Here is a 19,735-nt window from a genome sequence, read left to right on the forward strand (position 1 = left end):
TATTTTTTTAATATGAAATCTGCCCCTAAGTTAGTCATAAAAGCAAATAATTCCTGTTGCAATTACTACACTCTTATGTGTTCTGTTTACCACATAGGAGATGCATAATTCACCCATCTTGTGACCAGACAGTTACTTTCCTGAAAGCAGAAGCAGAAGCACCACTGCCAGCAATAAATGACAACTAAATGCCCACTGAGCACCTCTCAGGACTACATGAAGCACATTCCTTCCAAACACTTCAAAAACTTAATGATCTTGATCCTGCATTCTCATCGTGGTTTACATAGAGTCAAATTGCCTTCGTTATTTTGTTGTCCCCATCTTAGCCTATTTTCTGTCACCAAGAATACAGTTATCACCAACTGGCAAAGTTAAAGAATTTTATATTACTTCATACTTATGGAGGTCCAAGGCCAAAGAGCCATCTCTGGTGACAGCCTTCTTGCTAGGTGAGTTCCTAGCCATCAGGGTTTCCCATGGTGAAATAGCTTTCAATCCTGGAAGCTCTACGTAGGAATATTATCAAATGTAAATCCCAACCACCTCCCACTGGTAATAACTGTAAACTTCATGTAAGTTTCTATACGTATAACATCTTATACTGGAAATTGAGCCCCAACATGTTCAACTGTAGCCAACCTCTCATACACAACCTTTTGATTGCTTATGTTCCAGATAATCCTCAACAAAGCCAATATAGATATTTCTAAACTGATATGTCCAGACATTTGTCTTCCAGATAAGTCTAGACTGTCAAGTTGACAATCAATAATTACCATTATGTGATCCAATATAACTGTACTTTTGTCACCTAAGATATCCACTTAAAAAAAGCCTGTTTTTCTCTCCATCTTCCTTTATGTGGAACTAGTTTGAGTCTTTATTTAAGACAAGATTGAGATTTGGGGGGGTAATTAATTTCCTTGCTATAGCATGTGATTTATTTGATATTCTCACTTCAAAGAAGGCAATAGCTTATATATAAAAATATTAGATTTGTGTTTAGTAAACCGTTGTCTCTGAATGTAAATGCTTGTGCAGCTTGTGCAGCCATCATAAAACTATGAGTCCTGTTTCTAGAATACAAATGAATGGAAAGGAATCTGTTGATTTTGCATGAATTCTGTACAGTTTTTGATAGCATTGGTGACTCGGGTGGTCTCATTCTCAGAGATCCACATTTGGGCTATTTCAAAACAAAGAGCAATCTCTCAAAGACTAGACCAAGTGCATCTTTTTCCAAGGCTAAGTTCATAAAAAATATTGGCCATCTTTAAATTCTAAGCTCAAGCTTTCATTTATCTGGTGTCCTCACTGGAAAGAAGTTATTGAAGCTCTTACTTAATCTTACAGATACTGGAATATAATTCTTAATTAAATATATAAGTCATTTAAATTTTTTGTTTATTCTGCACATCATCTCACTATGATATTGATTCTATTATGTAAATAGAATTCTGCAGGACAGATGTTAAATGTCTTGATCTCTCATTACATCAGATGTGTCAGAATTTCTCAGCTAAGCTTAAAAAGAACCAGGATGAATGAGTCTGGTTGTCTTTTTGTAAAAGTTGACTTACATAGAGATGTTTATTTTCATGTTAAAGCAAAGGAGGAACCACAGATTGAATTTAAAGGGAAACATTAAAAAAGGAAGAGAATACAGTATGTGTTTCCTGGCCTAGAGTATTCTTAAAGTGGGAACTGAAGGAATGGCAAAATGTGAAAAGAAGGAAACATTTCAGGATGATGGCTAATTCCTGAATCTCCTACATCATATTATAAAGACAACTTCCTATTCTGTGTGTGGTTGATGGCAGCTCACTGACATGAAAACAGGTAAAGTGAATTTTAGTGGCAAAGCTTTATCATGCTTCTTTTAAATTATTAACTACAATGAGGTAAGATACTTCAGGATAGAATACACTGTGTGAAAGGTATTAAAATTATAAGCAGAGTTTTCAGAGAGTCTGTCTCTCCTCATCATCATCACTCATTTTCAGCATTTCTGTATGTTCTCAGTAAAGATGTTCCATTTCTGTATGTTCTCAGTAAAGATGTTCATAGTCATTGGAAACACTGGTCTGTGGTAACAGCTACTTCTATATGGATGGAAAATTAATTCTTGTTGGGATCATGGGTGGGGCACTTCATTATCAAGATTTCTCACTAGGATAATTGATCCCTGGACTTACTAGCACTAATGTAAGATGGTGAGAATGACTGTATTACCTCTTACAAATAAGCATTCTTACATGTAGAGAGAGGCTAAGCCTGCTATGAAATCACAAAATATTCTTTGCTGGTTGTGTCCAACTCACCACATCACAATTCACAAATAAGGGAAGAGGAGGCAACCCCCTCCCACTGCCTCAAGATAAGCTGAACAGAACCCAGCATACATCATCACAGTGGCCCACGTACTGGACTCTGTTAGATGCCAATGAACACCCGGAAGCTCAAAGACCTTTGCTTCCTTATGTATGTGAGAGGATATTCAAGGCTGTATCCAACTTTTTTTTTTTGGTTTTTCGAGACAGGGTTTCTCTGTGTAGCTTTGTGCCTTTCCTGGGACTCACTTGGTAGTCCAGGCTGGCCTCGAACTCACAGAGATCCGCCTGGCTCTGCCTCCCAAGTGCTAGGATTAAAGGTGTGCGCCACCACCGCCTGGCTACAACTTTTTTTTTTTATCTAAGTAAATTCTGTTTTAAACTTTCCCAAATGAAGAAAGTATATGGCCCCTAGTAAACTGGATCCAGCTTTATATTCTTTATCTTATTAACTTTTCATTATAACCTTCCTAGGTGGTATTTATTTGTTGTTAAAAAATACATTAAAGTTTCCTCATAATTACAGAGCTATCACATTTTCTCTTCCCTGTATTTTTCAACACCTACAAAGGGACAGTGATCTGTCCTTTCAGTATTTTTCTCTCCCTTAAAATCAACTCCAATTTTCTTCATCTTTCATTTCAGAACATGTTTTCTAATACTTGACAGACGTGTTCATTTTCTCACCACTGGCTAAATATTTACCAAACAGACTGCTTGGCAAGAACTGTTCTGGGTTCAGTTATGATGATGAGTAATATAGTTTTCACTTGAGGGAGCTGTGTGAACATGAGAGAAAGAAAGACAACTCAGAATTGTACAATCAAATTTTTAATTATAAAGTGTGAATAATATGATGTAGGAAATGTAACAAAGCATGTGATGCATACCACACTACACAGAAAGAAGTCATGCGGATATGTCTTTTGAGCCAAGATCAGAATGATAAGTAAAAGTTTAAGACATGTATACACGCCTGACAGAGTATCTAGGAATGAAGAATAAAGTATACAGCTTGGAAAACAAAAGGTCAAACTAGAAACAAAAATAAGGGGGAAAAGTTGATCTGATGTGTTTGAAGCCTCCTGGAGTAAGAAGACAATGTGTTTGCTTAATAAATGTAAAGTCATTAAACAAAAAACATTAATACTTAACAGACAAGATAGAATGGGTCATGGAGAAGTGAATCCTCAGGATGAAGAAAGCCTATCAGAGAATCAAAGAGATGGGAATATCAAAGCAAGACTAAAGAACAGGGAAGATAAAATTAGAAAGGAAGAGGCTACAGTGTTTAAACTGAGTGTTCCAAAGGGACAAGTTGGGGGTAGGGGAACAGATGGTTGTGGTGTTTTAATAGATAGGGAGTGGCTTAGATTTTTTGAACCTTTAGAAACAAACAATAACAAAGTAGTTCAAACAAGAAATACATTGATACACATAGAAAAGCTACAGGTCTTTATAAAAATTAGTGGTGACAAAAGAAAGTGAAAGACAGAATAGTAACAGCAGCAAGACAATGGGAGGGGGAGACAGAGACCTTTTCCATAGTTGGCTAATAGAAAAATAAATAAAAGTCCATTTACTGAACTCTATACTTGATTTATTCTTTTTTCAGGAGTGACAAAATTGTTATTTAGACAGAATGTTTCTGTATAGTCACATAATTTGGATTATAAAGGAATCCAGCTGATTCTAGAAGTTTTGGTTCCAGCCTTTTGAGTGTTGAAATTACAGCCATAAGCCACAATATTTGGTTTAAATTATAACCTTTTTATTACACAAAATGTTACAAAATATGGGCCAAGTAGACAAGCAAAAAGAGATTAAAATGATAATAAAATGTGATGTAGTCATACAATATGATTCTACTTCAAGAGAACTAGAATTATATCAGAATGGTTAATTTTCAAATTCCCAATAATGAGGGAAATAGGAAATAAACCTAGGTATATAAAACATATGGATTTTTCTGCATTTGTTTGATATTTTACTTTTGCCTTTAGTTATGTATATATGTATCAGTCCATGTGTGATTCTGTGCACATGTGAACGTGGGTGCTGGTTGAGGCCAGCAAAGGGCATCAGATCTTCTGAAGATGGAGTAAAAAGTGCTGGAAATAGAACTCAGGTTCTCTGTAAGAGCAGTACAAGCCCTTAACTGCTGATTAACTAAAAAATATATGTATTCCTTTCTCAGTGTTCTTTTCTTTATGTGAATCTACATATCTGTTCAACCTAATATGAAATTTTCATTAATAGTTCTTATATTATCCTTTAAAATCAAATGACATATTCAAATTCTGGCAAATGAATTATCTCATTTTGTTTGTGTAAAAGTGGCTATTTGTCTGCATGTTGGTTGAAGCCAGAGGGCAACTGGAATATTTCACTTCAAGAGCCATCCACTGTGTTTCTGAGAGACCCTGATCTTTCATTGGCCAGGAGGACATCAAGTAGGCTAGACTGGCTCACCAGCAAACCCTTGGCATAAACATTATTATTTGAACTACAGTGTATATTAAAGTACTGAAATTGAGACATGTTTTCACCAGCTTTTACTGCTTCCCATTTTATTAAATAACTGTCTATTACAAGTGTTAACTACTTCATCTCTGTACACACCTTTCAGATTCCTGAACTCTTTTGTGCTAACTGAACTACTTGATGAAGCAATTTGAATCATATGGCTGAACATCTCACAGAACATTATAGCATCCTTTTATCACGATGACCAGGTTATTTATACAAATGTCATTTCTAACACAAACATTTGTGTGTATATCTGTCTATGATCAGGTGAATGTAAACAGTTCATAAATATTTAAAATTGTAAGTAGTAAGGTATTATTCTACCAAGATGATTCCTGTGAAGTTATCTGAAGCATGCCCACAGAGTCATCTGGTCCAGTGGCGGTAAGTGGTTTGTTATCTGACACAGAGAAGCTGTCTGCTTGACCTTTACTGAGCTGCTCCTAAAGCAGTGCTCTTGTATTCTTAGTTTATATGTGCATTTTTCTAGCTTTCCAGACTTCCATGATGATACATGCTGCCACTTCTGTGCAAGAAAAATTGCCTTGGATTTCTATAGCTCCTTTTACTCTAGGGTCACACAGAAATTCTTGACTAACTTGATATTCTCTTCATGTCAATTCTGAAGTAACTACAAGACTTTGGTCTTTAGTTCAGGGACAGATTCTGTAGAAACTAGTAAGACATTGTGTTTCCAAACTATGAATCATCATATTAACATGATTTCTATTTGTTTTCATCATTATTAATAAAATGTTGCTGAGAGACAGAGAATGGATGGAAGCTGGGGGAAAATGCAGACTTGGTAAGCAGACATGTTTCACAGCCAATAGTTAACCCAAGAATTTTATATTCTGTAGAAGTAACCATCTTATTAAATAAGAAACACAGAGCCAATACAAAGATGAAAGCCCAAGATGTCAGAGCTAAGAGCCTTACCCTTCAGTGTTGCAGCTATCTTCTTCAGTCAAGAGACCTACTTCCTGTGTGTTTGTCTTTATGTAGACTTTCTGTTCTGCCTTCTCATTGGTTGTAAACTCAACAACATGACCTCCTCGTCACTGCCTGTCTGTACAGATCTCTAGGTCTTCTATGGTTGGTATTGAGATTAAAGACATGTGTCTGCATGCTGGCTGTATCCTTGAACACACAGAGCTCCACCTATCTCTGCCTCCCAAGAGCTGGGATTAAAGGCATGCACCACCAAAGCCCTGCTCTGCTATGGCTTGCTATTAGCTCTGACCCCCAGCCAACTTTATTTATTAACGTACAAATAAAATCACATTTCAGTACAAATAAAATATTACCATATATTCCAAACTTCTAACCCATTGACTCATTTAATTTGTCTTACTCATGTAATCTAATCATGGAAAACTAAAATATCAGTACATAAAATTAATGTGCTGTCTTATTTTTGCTTGTGCATGTGTGTGTTTGTGTATTCACATATATGTGTGTGCTCACAAGCATACAGCATATATCCATGCACATGGAGGTCAGAGAACAAAGGGTATCATTCCTTAGGAAACCCTCCAGCTTTTGTGTAAGACAGGGTCTCTCTTTGGCCTTGACCTTTGCCAAGTAGGCAAGCAACCTCCAGGATCTCTTGTCTCTACATTCCATCTTGTTTATGCTGGGGTGTCAAAAACACATCATCATACCTGACTTTTTGGCTTTTTGTGGAGTTCTAGGATTCAGATCCTCACATTTATGAAACAAGTACTTTTATAGACTAAGCCATCCATCTCCCCATTCCTGTTTCTTTCTTGGCAGAATCTCACAATGTAATCTAGATTTGCCACAGTGCTGAAATAAACCATATACCATATCCAGCACCAAAAGAGTGTTTAAATCAATAAATCTAATAAAGCAAATTTTCTCTTTTCTATAAATCGGTCTCATCCAATATGTGGAGTTCCTGAACAGAATAAATAACCGAGAAAAAGAGATCTCCTCTGGCCAGTGGGGTCCTCAATGGGGACCCAAAGGGAGGGCTGGTGAATGAGAGGGACAAGAGACACAAAGAATGAAAGCAAGACAGGATGTCTGATCAAGCTCTAAAATTTTATTTTTCTCTTAAAGCAAATATAGGTAGTCAAAGGGGATTGCAAGCAGGAAGGGACTTAATTATGGGCTGTTCAGCCAGCAGGAAATGTTGCTCTGGGGGTTATCTATCTACTCTTGTCTAACTGCCTAATTGCTTAACTGCAGCTCGTTCACCTGATATCTGAGAAGAGGTTCTGGTATCTGTGAGAAGAGGTTCTGGTGCTATGGAGACTTAAGCAAGGCCTAGATCTAAGAAAAGAGGAGAGAAGCCCAAACATGACAGCATGTGTGTCAAGGGTCACTTAGGCTTATGGCTCCCATGAGAGATCTGCTCTTTGCCTACCAGTCTTGAACTGCAACATGGATCTTAGTACACAGAATGGACTTCATCCTATCAGCCCATTTAGTTCTCAGCTCTTCAGAAAGCAGAGAATAAAGTTCTCAGCCTGTATAATACTTTTGATCAACTATTTGTATTATCTCTATATTTATATCGATAACACAGTTGTCTGTATAATTACTGTCTAATCAATATCTTTCTATTTGTCTACCTACCTATTAATCTGTCATCTACCTATCTAATCTATAATCTATCTATTTATAATTGGTATCTATACCTGTGTCTGTGGCAGGCTCTGACTGACATTCTAAAGCAGCCTCAGGTCTTTATATAACCAAATACAATTAACTAACCTGGGATTCCTGTGTGTGGTTGTGATTGGTTATGGAGATATGGGGGTAGAATCAACCAAGGAAACTTATATAATTAAGGGATATTAAGCATTGCATTTGTTTAATAACTGTGACATTCCTCAAGAATACAATAGGTTCTAAATAAAATTACTACTTTATGACCCAGTTGTAGAATGATATATCAGAAAATGAATCCAACTTGGTATTGAAGTGAAAGTATTCAAGTACAGACTCCAAAAGAAAGGGAGTTGGGGTGTGCTATGTACCTGACATGCTCACAAAGAGTCTTTGTTAACATGGCCTGTGCTTAAAGCCTGTTTTAATGACAGAATCATTAAGGATGCACTAAATTGTTCTTTTGTAAATTTATTCTATGGGGATAAAGTGGGATATAATAAACGCTCATTATAGCTATATTCTCCCACAGACATTTTCAGGTGTCTGAATGCTATTTGCAGAACTAGATACTGAAGCCAATTTCCATTCACAGTGTATACTGTTACTTATTCTCTCTACTTCCTGGTAAGACCGAGAAACAAGACAAGCCTATCTTACCTGTGATGAGTAGAGTTAAATGAATGCTCATTAATAATGGCTGTCAGGGATACATGGACATCATCTGGACATTTCTAGCCAGGAGCTGATTGCCTGAAGATGTTTGCTTCAGATCCTCTGGTGCAATTCCAAGTCTGGAACCTTAGGCAGGTATGACCATCTTCAATCTAGGAAGAAGAGAGATGAATATATAAAAATTATATGATTGCAAAAACAAGCACATGGTTTTTAGGCCTGCCACTGAATCTCACTTGGAAAGCAGACATACTTTAATGAATATTCTGGATTACTCTTGAGAGCTAGAGAGCACATAGAAAAGTTATAAAGCTACACTGGAAGTATTGCAGATTGCAAAGTCATGGTTTAATATCCATGTGGTTCAGGTCTGTCAAGGTCACTCTCCATGCTGCCATCATTGAAGTTGAGTATCTGTTGAAGAATTGAACTGTGTATGGTTGGATTATTAGTAGTATCTCTGGCTTCTATGTATTAAGTTCTAGTGACATTCTGTCCCCTAGCTGTGACAACAGCAAAATTCACTTATTGACAAATTTCCCCTAGTTTCAAAACACTCCTCTCAAAGGAAAGATTTTTTCATTTACATCAAATCAAAATATATGATTTTATTGAACTGATTTTCTAATGAAGGACTTTTAAAAACATATTAATGGCTTTAAAATCTGTTTTTGCACTGGTCTCAATGACAAAAGACTCAAAGTTGAGAAAGAAGGAAATAGAATCCTTCTGTGACAACCCCTACATCCACTTCACCCCATCCTACCCCCACCTCTCAAAAAAGTAACAGCCGGGCAGTGGTGGCACACATCTTTAATCCCAGCACTCAGGAGGCAGAGGCAGGCAGATCTCTATGAGTTTGAGGCCAGCCTGGTCTACAAAGCGAGTTCCAGGAAAGGCACAAAGCTACACAGAGAAACCCTGTCTTGAAAAACCAAAAAAAAAGTAACAGCCTAGACAGAAAGGCACCAGAGATAATTCTTAAAAATTGTGACCAGAATGCTGAAGTGTACCTCTCCACAATCCTTGGCTTCCAGCAGGGGTTCAGGTGGGGAAGGACTCAGCTTTCTTCAAGGAACTGGCTCCTGAAAGTTTGAACATGCTCCAGGGAGTATATGGACAGCACAAACTGGACATTTTTTTCTTCTTTTTTTATTGAGTGGAGGAGGTCACATGGGTGGGAGAGCGAACTTGGAAAGACCGGGAAGAGAGTGTGATCTAGGTGCATGATGTGAAATTCCAAAACAATCAATAATCAACAAAAATATTATGTTGGAAACTATTGTGTTGAATAGTGAAGTGTTGAAACATGTGAAACAAACCAAAATGCTTGCTACCCTTCCTCTTATATACCACCGTACAAGGAAATTCTAAGCTGTGAAGCAAAATAAGTAAATTCACATGTGAAGGAAATAAATGTTATTATTCAGAGGGCAAAAATCACTTTTTGGAAAAATGTTTTCATATTCTACTATCTTAAAAGTTTACTTGACAATGGATTAATAAGTATGAGAACATTTTTTTCCTTTGGGTTGTTGAGGGTATTAGAGGAGGTGATATACTGTCTGGTATAGCTATTTTGATCTGCTGTTTTACCATGCCACAACTCTCATATAGATAATATAGGAAGGAATGAGTCATGGTATCTCTAAAGACACCAATAGAATGGTCTGCTGTGGGATATTTTTACACTGTGTGAAGATGTATTTCCTGTGATAGTTGTAATAAAAATCTGGATGGTCAGTAGATAGGCAGGAGATATAGGCAGAATTTCTTGGGAAAGAAAGGAAGAGGAGGAGAATCTAGGCACACAGGAGACATGGAGAGGAAACAGGAGGTACATGATGGAAGGGAATACCACAGGTTAGAAGATAGATGAATATAATGGGTTGATTTAAGTTATATAAGGCTAGTTAGGAACAAGCCTAAGCTATGGGCCAAACTTTCATAATTAATAAGAATTCTCCATGTCATTATTTGGAAGCTGGTTGGTGGGATAGAGAAAGGCTATTTACAATGGTCTACTCTACTTCCAACCCCTGCTTCTTTCCAAATTAAAGTAAACTTTAGAAGGATCATCTGTGGTGATCATCTCTGCTGCTACATTCAAGATAAAGCATAAAGAGAAGGAATTTATAGTAAGCAAGGCAAATGCTTCCTAAATATAAACACAGTATATATAAAGAGAATGGATTGCTCATGGAGTCATTCTTCATACCACACATTTTATAGGATTTTCACATAAATCCCCATCTCTGTGGGCTGGATTACTGCCACCAAATCACATAAAGAAAATTTAGTTTATTGAATAATGTCACATTATTCTCAAAAGAGAGTCTTGACTCAAACTCAGGTGTTCTAACCTAATTCTATTATTCTTTTATGCATGTTTCATTCTGCTCTGAGAGAATCAAGAAAAAGGAAAAGTGTAATGAAATAACCTTTTCTTCAAACAACAAAACAAAGAAACAAACAAACAAAACCTAAAATTAGTCTTCCCAGCCTGGATTTGAGTTGTCCATTCATAGTGCCATGAGCAATAGCTTCTTCAAGATTCCAGCCATAGTAATTATACATTTTTAGTCATTTTCTTAAAATTATACTAAGACACTGAGAAAATGTATTGTAGGTTAAGAGTTAAAATATTTCTGTGAGACAATAGCCAGAACAAGATGGATGTTATAATTTTAAATATCATGTTAATTATAAGCTTCTTTCAGAAAGCTACATTGAACAAAGGCTTGTCTATCTGGTAAAGAAATAGAGGATGGAGATTGTGAAAGGCCTGAAGGTGGACAGTACCTATGGCTGCTTGCATAAGACTATCCCCCATAGGGGGCTATTTATTTGAATATATTTGAATATTTCAAATATTCATATATTGGAATACTTGATCCTCAGCTGGAAGAACTGCTTGGGAAAGATTAGGAGGTTTGGCCTTGTTGAAGGGAGTGTATCACTGGAGATGAGCTTTCAAATATCAAAAGCTCATGCCATTATTTCAAGTTAGCATTCTCTCTCTCTCTCTCTCTCTCCTCTCTCTCTCTCTGCCTCCTGCTTGTGGATCAAATGTAAACTCTCAGCTACATTTCGGTGCCACACCTGCCTGCCTGCTGCTATGTCCCTCACTATGATGATCATGGATTCTAACACTGAATCTATGATCCCCATAAAATGACCAGGCCTTGGTCATGATATTTTGTCATGGCAGTAGAAAGATAACAGACAGTGTCCATGGGGAGCAAAAAAAGCAACATTAACAATCAGAATGACCAGGAATTATACCAGAGTGGGTGAGAATTATTACGTGTCATGGGGATTTGAGCAGACTGAAGAAGTATGAATAAGACTTAAGAAGAATATGTAGATAACAGTTGTTGGGCTTTGATATAAGACCAAGAATGGAAACAGATACATTAGGATGTGTCCCTAGAGGTCAGAAGATCACCTGGAACTGGAATTACAGAAAGTTGTGAGCTGCTCAGTGTGGGTGCTGGGAACCTAACTTGGGTCCTCTGTAAGAGCAGTGTATGTTATTAACCTCTAAACCATCTCTTCAGTCCCCAGGGATTTTTAATGTGGAATCAAAATACACTGTAAGTGAGGCATGACTGAATGAGGTTTCTGGGTATGGAGTTAAGAGCCCAGGAGATCAATTTGGTGCACTTAAAACTGGATTATTCAGGTAAAAAGAAGCCATGAATTTGGAAGGAAGATGGGAAGGGAGAAGTTGAAGGAAGAAAAGGGGAGGGGGAAAGTGATATAAATATGTTTTGATTATAAAAACAAAAACTGGGATCTGTTAGAAATCCAAGCATAGATACTAGATAAGTAACAGGATCTACAAGCATGAAATCAGGAGAGATATAAAGAATATTTAATTTGGGCTCAACAGCATATAAATGCCACTTAATGGTACACAGTGAGTCGAAATTTCTGTTTGAATGAGTGGAACAAGTACAGACAGGATAGAAAGGAAAGACAATGCTGCTGTCTAATGAGGAGCTGAATTAAATGTCCACAGCTAAATACAATCTGGTCCACTCTTCATTTGACTAAGAAAGGGATTTCCTCAAGAATGTTCTGTTGGCAGATCTGGGTCTAGAACCCAGGCTCTTATGTTTCCTCTGCCAAAGCTCTCACAGATGGCATTCAAACAGAATCAGAATACTAGGGTAGATTTGGAATTTCTGGATCTAATTATGTCATTTTCTTGTTTGTTTCATGGTAGATAAGTGAACAAAATCTATTTCATACTGAAGGTATAAAATTTAATATGAAGTGCTTCATTTTGAATGCCAATTCTAAATGTAAATAAGTTTTTTTAAGTTGTATAGTTTTGGGGCCTGGCTAATATTTGTGCATGATGTTTTTATTAATTTGCAAGAGGTTTTAAATACTAAAGTTCATAAAAATTGTTAGCTCATTTAGTAACCATTTACATGTTTTTGTCATACAGCAGCACACCTTCAGGAAGTATAAAATAGCTTTTGTAGTTCATTAGTGACTTTAGTGTCAGATGCTGAACTAGCTCACCTATAGTGACAAGAGATTTATGCTGTTTCAAACAATGCCAGACATAGTTCAACTTTTCAACTTTTGCTCTTCATAAGACACTAATGCTTGGATAGCAATATGGTATAGTTTAATTGAAAGCCTGACATCAAACAAATTTGCACAGGACAGGTCCTTGCTAAAGCAGATGCAACAGTGAAATGTTTTGTTGGCTCCCTACATGGAGGCAAAGTTCATGAAACACTATTCTGTCTTGATCCCAATTCAAATGGCAACCACTTCACATTTACAACAAAAGCCTGAAACATCACCTTTCAATTTCCCAAAATCAAACACAATAATTTCACAGTAGAGTCATCAACAATACAAACTCAATCTAACAATGGATTATAGACTCATTTATAAGAGTTACTGTATGCCTTCAGGAATGTAAAGAAAAAATTCACATATGTAGTCTTATTAGAAGGAAGTAAGACACATGCTTAAAACAATAACCAAAACAATGAGTGCATGTTGTTTCAGTGCTTCCTGTTTTGGCTCACATATTACCCTTGTTGCTCTCAAACTCTAGCTTGCATCATAGTCACCTGCAGGATTTGTTAAAATTTGTTGTGTGTCAAAACCAGAATTTTTGATTTAGTATGTCTTGGATGAGACCTAAGGAATTATAGTCTATCAAATTCTCAGACAATTCATCCAGACCCCACACTTTTAAATACATTGCATTGGACAATGACTTCTTTGAAGTTGATTACTAGACTGCATTCATTTATGTTTTCCTGGAATCCAGAGCAATGTCGATATGAAAACCAGCTTATAATACATTTATGAGTCTACTAATAGCAATGGATACTGTAAAGAAGTTTTAAAAGTTTTGCTGAGGAGGAGTGGGAGGTGAGCTTGGAGGATGCATTGTGCATCCTTTGATGATGACTGAATACACATGATGTATGTACTGTACCTGGATAAACATTGTCTACAATCCCTTTTGATAGGCTTTTCTATGTTTCTTTCCTTTGTTCTTTTTTCTTTCTTTTTGATTGGTTATATTTCAGCTTGCAGAAGACAATCACTATTTTCTGAACAGTCTGACCTACAACTTTGAAGGTTTTGCAGGTTAGCATAGCAGAAATATTAAGTCCAAGAACTGGGACAAGATGAATAAAACTCATATATGTTGGAATTGCTGATTTAGTTCTACAGATTAAACTACTAGGTGACAGTTCTTCTGTACAGATCTTTTGTTATGATGCCAAAACGAGCTAAGCAGTCCATCAGGATGGATAGAGTTAGACACATTTTTACCCTCTTCTATATTAGTAATTACAGAACAAATGTTAGGGAGTCAGCCAAAGAGGTGAAGCGGGGATGGCCTGTATGTCAAATGTGTTGCTGATTGGTCAATAAATAAATCACTGATTGGCCCGTGGCCAGACAGGAAGTATAGGCGGGACAAGGAGGAGAATAGAGCTGGGAAGTGGAAGGCTGAATGAGAGAGACACTGCCAGGCGCCATGATGAGAAACAGCATGTAAAGATGCCGGTAAGCTGTGAGCCATGTGGCAAGGTATAGATTAATGAAAATAGATTAATTTAAGCTGTAAAAACAGTTAGCAAGAAGCCTGCCACAGCCATACAGTTTGTAACCAATATAAGTCTCTGTGTTTACTTGGTCGGGTTTGAGTGGCTGTGGGACTGGCGGGTGTCAGAGATTTGTCCTGACTGTGGGCCAGTCAGGAAAACTCAAGCTACAAATGGAGCCCAACGTGGGGCAAGAGTTTCCACCTAAAAACTAAAAAAAAAAAATTCTAAAACAGAGCTAAAAACAGCTTCCTAATTGTCCCTCTCAAATGAGCGGCAGCTGCCAGTTTGAGCTACTGGCGGGTTCCTAGCGTGCGTACATGCTCGACCTGCAGTATGGCGGGAATGAGGCCTCTGCAAGTGGCACATTAAGCTGTGTGGTGGATTTAGCCTTTGCTAGTACAAAACAAAACAAAACAAAACAAAAAAGAGGTTTCTGAGCTACACGCTGCTTTGATAGAAGCATAGACCCACTATTTCTGAGAGTTGATGGCTCCCAGAGCTGGCGGAAAACATATCAACGCCATGTTGGGAAGCTGAAATGGGTGGAGCCAGCAGCCACAACACCAGCGTCATTTCAGGCTTAAAAGGCTACAGTTTAAAACAATAGGCTCAAGCTAATATAAAAAAAATAAGCCACGTAAAGATGTCTACCACACAGAGAATCTGGATTATGTTCTCTTTGATATTTGTAACTGAAAAAAAATATTTGATTACAAAAGCTGTTGAGTTATGCCAAAATATATATTTTAAAGGTACCTTGACTTCAAAATTTGGATGTAAGGATATGTTGCTTTGGAAAGAAGGCTCTGCTTTTGTTTCCACAGAAAGCCAGAGGCTATGGATTTGTTCCAGATTAAGATACATCAGGTTTAACCAGCCAAGACCCCCTGAAAGGTCTGCAATGACACCATGGCCCAGATGATCCAACATCCAGAACTGTTTCAAGGCAACTGGCTCAGACGATACACCCTCATGGACTACCCCATAATCCTAAAATATTCTTTGTGTCCCCATAAGATACAGCGCCCCCCCTCCAACAGAAAGTAGTAAAAGAAGCTACGCCCAAATTCCCAAATATACCAAGCTGACTTTGGAAATATGTAAAGGTTAAAACCTTCCTTTTTTTTAAAAAAAAAGGGGGAAGTGCTGTGGGATGGCCTGTATGTCAAATGTGTTGCTGATTGGTCAATAAATGAATCACTGATTGGCCCGTGGCCAGGCAGGAAGTATAGGCGAGACAAGGAGGAGAATAGAGCTGGGAAGTGGAAGGCTGAATGAGAGAGACACTGCCAGCCGCCATGATGAGAAACAGCATGTAAAGATGCCGGTAAGCCGTGAGCCATGTGGCAAGGTATAGATTAATGAAAATAGATTAATTTAAGCTGTAAAAACAGTTAGCAAGAAGCCTGTCACAGCCATACAGTTTGTAACCAATATAAGTCTCTGTGTTTACTTGGTCGGGTTTGAGTGGCTGTGGAACTGGTGGGTGTCAGAGATTTGTCCTGACTGTGGGCCAGTCAGGAAAACTCAAGCTACAGTTGGAATTGTTGATTTAGTTCTACGGGTTAAACTACTAGGTGACAGTTCTTCTGTACAGATCTTTTGTTATGATGCCAAAATGAGCTAAGCAGTCCATCAGGATGGATAGAGTTAGACACATGTGAACATTTTTACCCTCTTCTATATTAGTAATTACAGAACAAATGTTAGGGAGTCAGCCAAAGAGGTGAAGCCACCATTGACATTATCCTTCTCTGATAGGTTGTGCGTGTAATTAGTGGCGTCTCAAAGATGACTGTATCCTAATCCTTAGAAATCCCAACTATGTTAACTTACATGGCAAAAGGTACAGTGTTAGCTCAACTGATGGTCTGATGATGGAGAAATTCCTAGATTATATGAGTAAACTTTATTTAATCATAATGATCTTTAGAGAGTGAAAATAAGATGCTCCGTATGGAAAGAACATTTCCTGAGTTGGTTTCATTGTAAGCCACCCAGTTTGTAACAGTCTGTTATAGTAGAAACAAGAAAAAAAATCTGATAGAACTAATTAGAGCACAGTTTTGGCATTTGTTTTTATTTTTTCTTAAGGAATATAGTAAACTTTATTAGTTTCTATAATAGCAAGCTTTAGAATTAACCTTAGACTTGACGGAAAATATAACACCTTAAAATCCTGGAATTGTAGTATTCATTAAGTAAACTGTAGTACACATTTGTGAAAAAAAGTTTCAATATTGGGTTATGTGATACTGGAATTAGATTCGGGTGAAAGAGGGCTCAGCTATTCCTCTGCCCCTATTATTCACTGTGAATTTGGTAAGTCGTCAAAGTTCTTAAACCCTATTAAGAATGTGGAAGTCAATTTAGAGGTAAATTATTTTAAATGGTACTTCTAGTTCATTTACTATAAAAAATAGGGTATCTGATATATGAAACAGTAAATGAAGTGTGTGAAGTAGTCCATAGCTCTATAGTTCAATGAGAAATATACAGCTCAGCTTTCAAAGTTCATGAATGGTAGTCAGAAAAGATACTTAAGCTAGTCTACATTATAGTAAATAAAAACAAGACTATAGAATCTTACAAAGATAAGTTAAATTATTCATAGCCACAAACAATTAAAGTTATTTTATTAAAAGAAGAAAAGGGCTTTGGATATAGCCTTGGGTTCGACTGCTAGTACTTCTTCATGTCCCACAAACTTTTATTTCCCAAACTATAAGAATTCTATTCAGAAAGCAATCCTAAAGTAATTCTTGTTTTCTTCTAGTGGACAAATATTAAAACATTTCATGATAGTCTCAGTGCCCTTTACTTTACTTTGTATACATAGCATCATTTATTTTAATACTGTTTAAATGATTCCATCTGTGCTATAGTTTACTTCAATATTTCACATGAGATCAAGTAGACTATTAATCTCATTTTAGTTTGCCAAGTTAAAAATAAAAGTGACTCTTGAAGTTAGTACAACAAGCCCTGATTCCCATGCATATAAAAATCTTTCTTTATTAGCCTTGGGCTTATTTTCAACAGTGTTCATAGATTTTTCTCAAGTAATTTCAAGTAGGACTCACTTCTAAAATGAACCAACTGCACCTGGTCACAGGAAAGACATCTCAGTTTTATTTTCTTAGCAGAACAAGTGTACCATATTCTGTAGGCATGATTCATTCACACATTACTAAGCCCATCTCTGAGCTTCTGACCTATCTGTTTATTAAAAACAATTATCTAGTGAACTGAAATACAAGAGAGAAGAGATATATGTGAAGACATAGGGAAGAAAAAAATACCTTTGAAAGGTATTGACACATAGCTGATGTAAGGATGCAATATCACTATTGTGGCTCAGTTTGTGTCTCTTGCTTGACCCTTGCTAATGGTAGGAATTGATAATGTGTATTAGTTGACATTATATGTCAGCTCCTTGCCTTCCATGAGCATTATCAAGACTGTCTTCAATTCCAGCTGACCAAGATGTTACTAATATCTTCTGTCTCTTCTAGATTAGAATAGAAATTGCCAGCGCAACTATGTAATATTCTACAATTATGCACAATGAACATCTCTAATCTGTGTCCTTCTGATCTTATTTCAGGTTATGCTAAATTCTTTTATTTCTAATCAGCAAATATTATTGTACAGGGAGGGATGTTTCATTATAGAATTTACATGATTGCATATAATATACTCTGGTAGCATTCACTCCCTCTATTACAATTTATTATCTCCTCCAATTTTCTCTACATCCTTAGTGGTTTCTTTCCTCTTCTTTTTATGTAATACTCTCTATGTCCTCAGCTGCCATTTGTTAAAGAAAACCTGTGATACTTTGTTTAGAGGTAGAGTTGTCTAAAAGGAAGGAAACTCAACTGAGAAATTACTTACCTAAAATACAGCTCTAAGACATTTTCTTGAATAGTGATTGATGAGGGAGGACCCAGCCCATTGTGGGTGTGGCCACCCTTGGGATGGTAGTCCTGACTTCTATAAGAAAGCATACTGAGCAAGTCAGTAAGAAGAACCCCTCCATGGCCTATGTATCATCTCCTGCCTCCGGGTTCCTGCACTGTTTAAGTTCCTGTCCCAGTTTCCTTCAACGATGAACAGAGATATGAAAGTGTAAGCCCCCAAACCCTTCCTCCCCAGTTTGTTTTTTGGGCATGGTGTTTCATTGCAGCAATAGAAACCTTAATTAAGACAAGATCTTTAACATTTTCAGTTAAATTTATGCCTAGTTTTTTTTTGTTGTTGTTGTTGTTGTTTGGTTTTTTGAGACGGGGTTTCTCTGTGTAGCTTTGCACCTTTCCTGGAACTCGCTTTGTAGACCAGGCTAGTCTTGAACTCACAGAGATCCGCTTGCCTCTGCCTCCTGAGTGCTGGGATTAAAGGTGTGTGTCACCACCTCCCGGTGCCTAGTTATTTTTTTATTTTAAAGTTTCACAAATGGGGTAATATTCTTGACTTTTGTTTTAGTTGATCATTATTGGTTTACTAAAAACTGTGTGTGGGGTGTGTGTGTGTGTGTGTGTGTGTGTGTGTGTGTGTGTGTGTGTGTAGGTTTTCTGTCCTTCTACATTGCTCAAAGTGTTCTTCCCAGGTACATGCCATCTGGTAACGTCTAGGTGTTCTTTTACGTGTAGGATTATTTCTTGCATAAAAAGAAAATCATCATTTAACTCCTTTTCCTGTTTGTTCAAATGTTCTTTTTCCTTTGTTTATTTATTTATTTATTTATTTGCTAATTTTTGAAGCATTATATATATAGAAGTAGCAGTGATGCTTCAGTTTTCCCTCTTCAGTTTAATATTGATTATAGGTCTGTCGTATATCTTCAGTTATGTTGGGAGATGAAATTTGTTTTTCTAATTTCTTCAGCTTTTTTATTTAAAGAAACATTGGAGTTTGTCAAAGGCTTTTTCTGCATCTATTGAGAGGGCAATGTGGTTCTTATCCTTAATATGCTATATTAGACTAATTATAAATTTATTCATATTTATTTTATTTTATGAGGATGGATGTACACTTTGATGTATATTTGTGGACCATATTTGTGCGGGTGCCTGCAGAGGCCAGAGTAAGGTGCCAGATCACCTGGAGCAGGAGTTACAGTGTTAGTCTTCTCAACAGAAGACTCCTTGATTTGTCCCATTTGCTCTTCTCCTCTTGCCAAGCCTTTAAGTGCTGATCAGCATGCTCTAATGAAATAAGAGAGAACTATAGACAGCCAAATTCTGTTAATTTACTTACTTCCATATAGAGTATATATATGTATATAATTTTAAACATCACAGTGTAATAATCTTTCTAGAATAAACAGTCCTACCAGACCCCTCTCATACCTTTTACATCGAGCTAGAAAAGCCCCAAGTTGGTTTTCCACTTGAACATTCATATTTCTTCATTGCACAGTGAACATGGATCAGTAATAATGTAAGATTCAAATGCTCTCCT

General features: G+C 36.9%; 1 protein-coding gene across 3 annotated transcripts in view; it reads left to right on the plus strand.

Moving 5' to 3' along the window:
• Gucy1a2 (guanylate cyclase 1 soluble subunit alpha 2) overlaps positions 1-19,735 on the plus strand; it is a 479,074-nt gene that overhangs the window by 327,094 nt on the left and 132,245 nt on the right. Inside the window, exon 9 of one of the 3 annotated variants that reach the window (XM_052751411.1) lies at positions 98-5,104. The exons of the other annotated variants lie outside the window; for them this stretch is intronic. Within the exon in view, the coding sequence (XP_052607371.1) occupies positions 98-124 (27 nt within the window). The 3' untranslated portion in view covers positions 125-5,104. Of the gene's footprint in view, positions 1-97; positions 5,105-19,735 lie in introns of those variants that run through there. 3 annotated transcript variants of the gene reach the window in all.

This window comes from Peromyscus californicus, unplaced genomic scaffold, assembly GCF_007827085.1.
Source record: "Peromyscus californicus insignis strain IS unplaced genomic scaffold, ASM782708v3 Scaffold_11__1_contigs__length_118956290, whole genome shotgun sequence".
In the NCBI taxonomy this organism is placed as follows: Eukaryota; Metazoa; Chordata; class Mammalia; order Rodentia; family Cricetidae; genus Peromyscus; species Peromyscus californicus.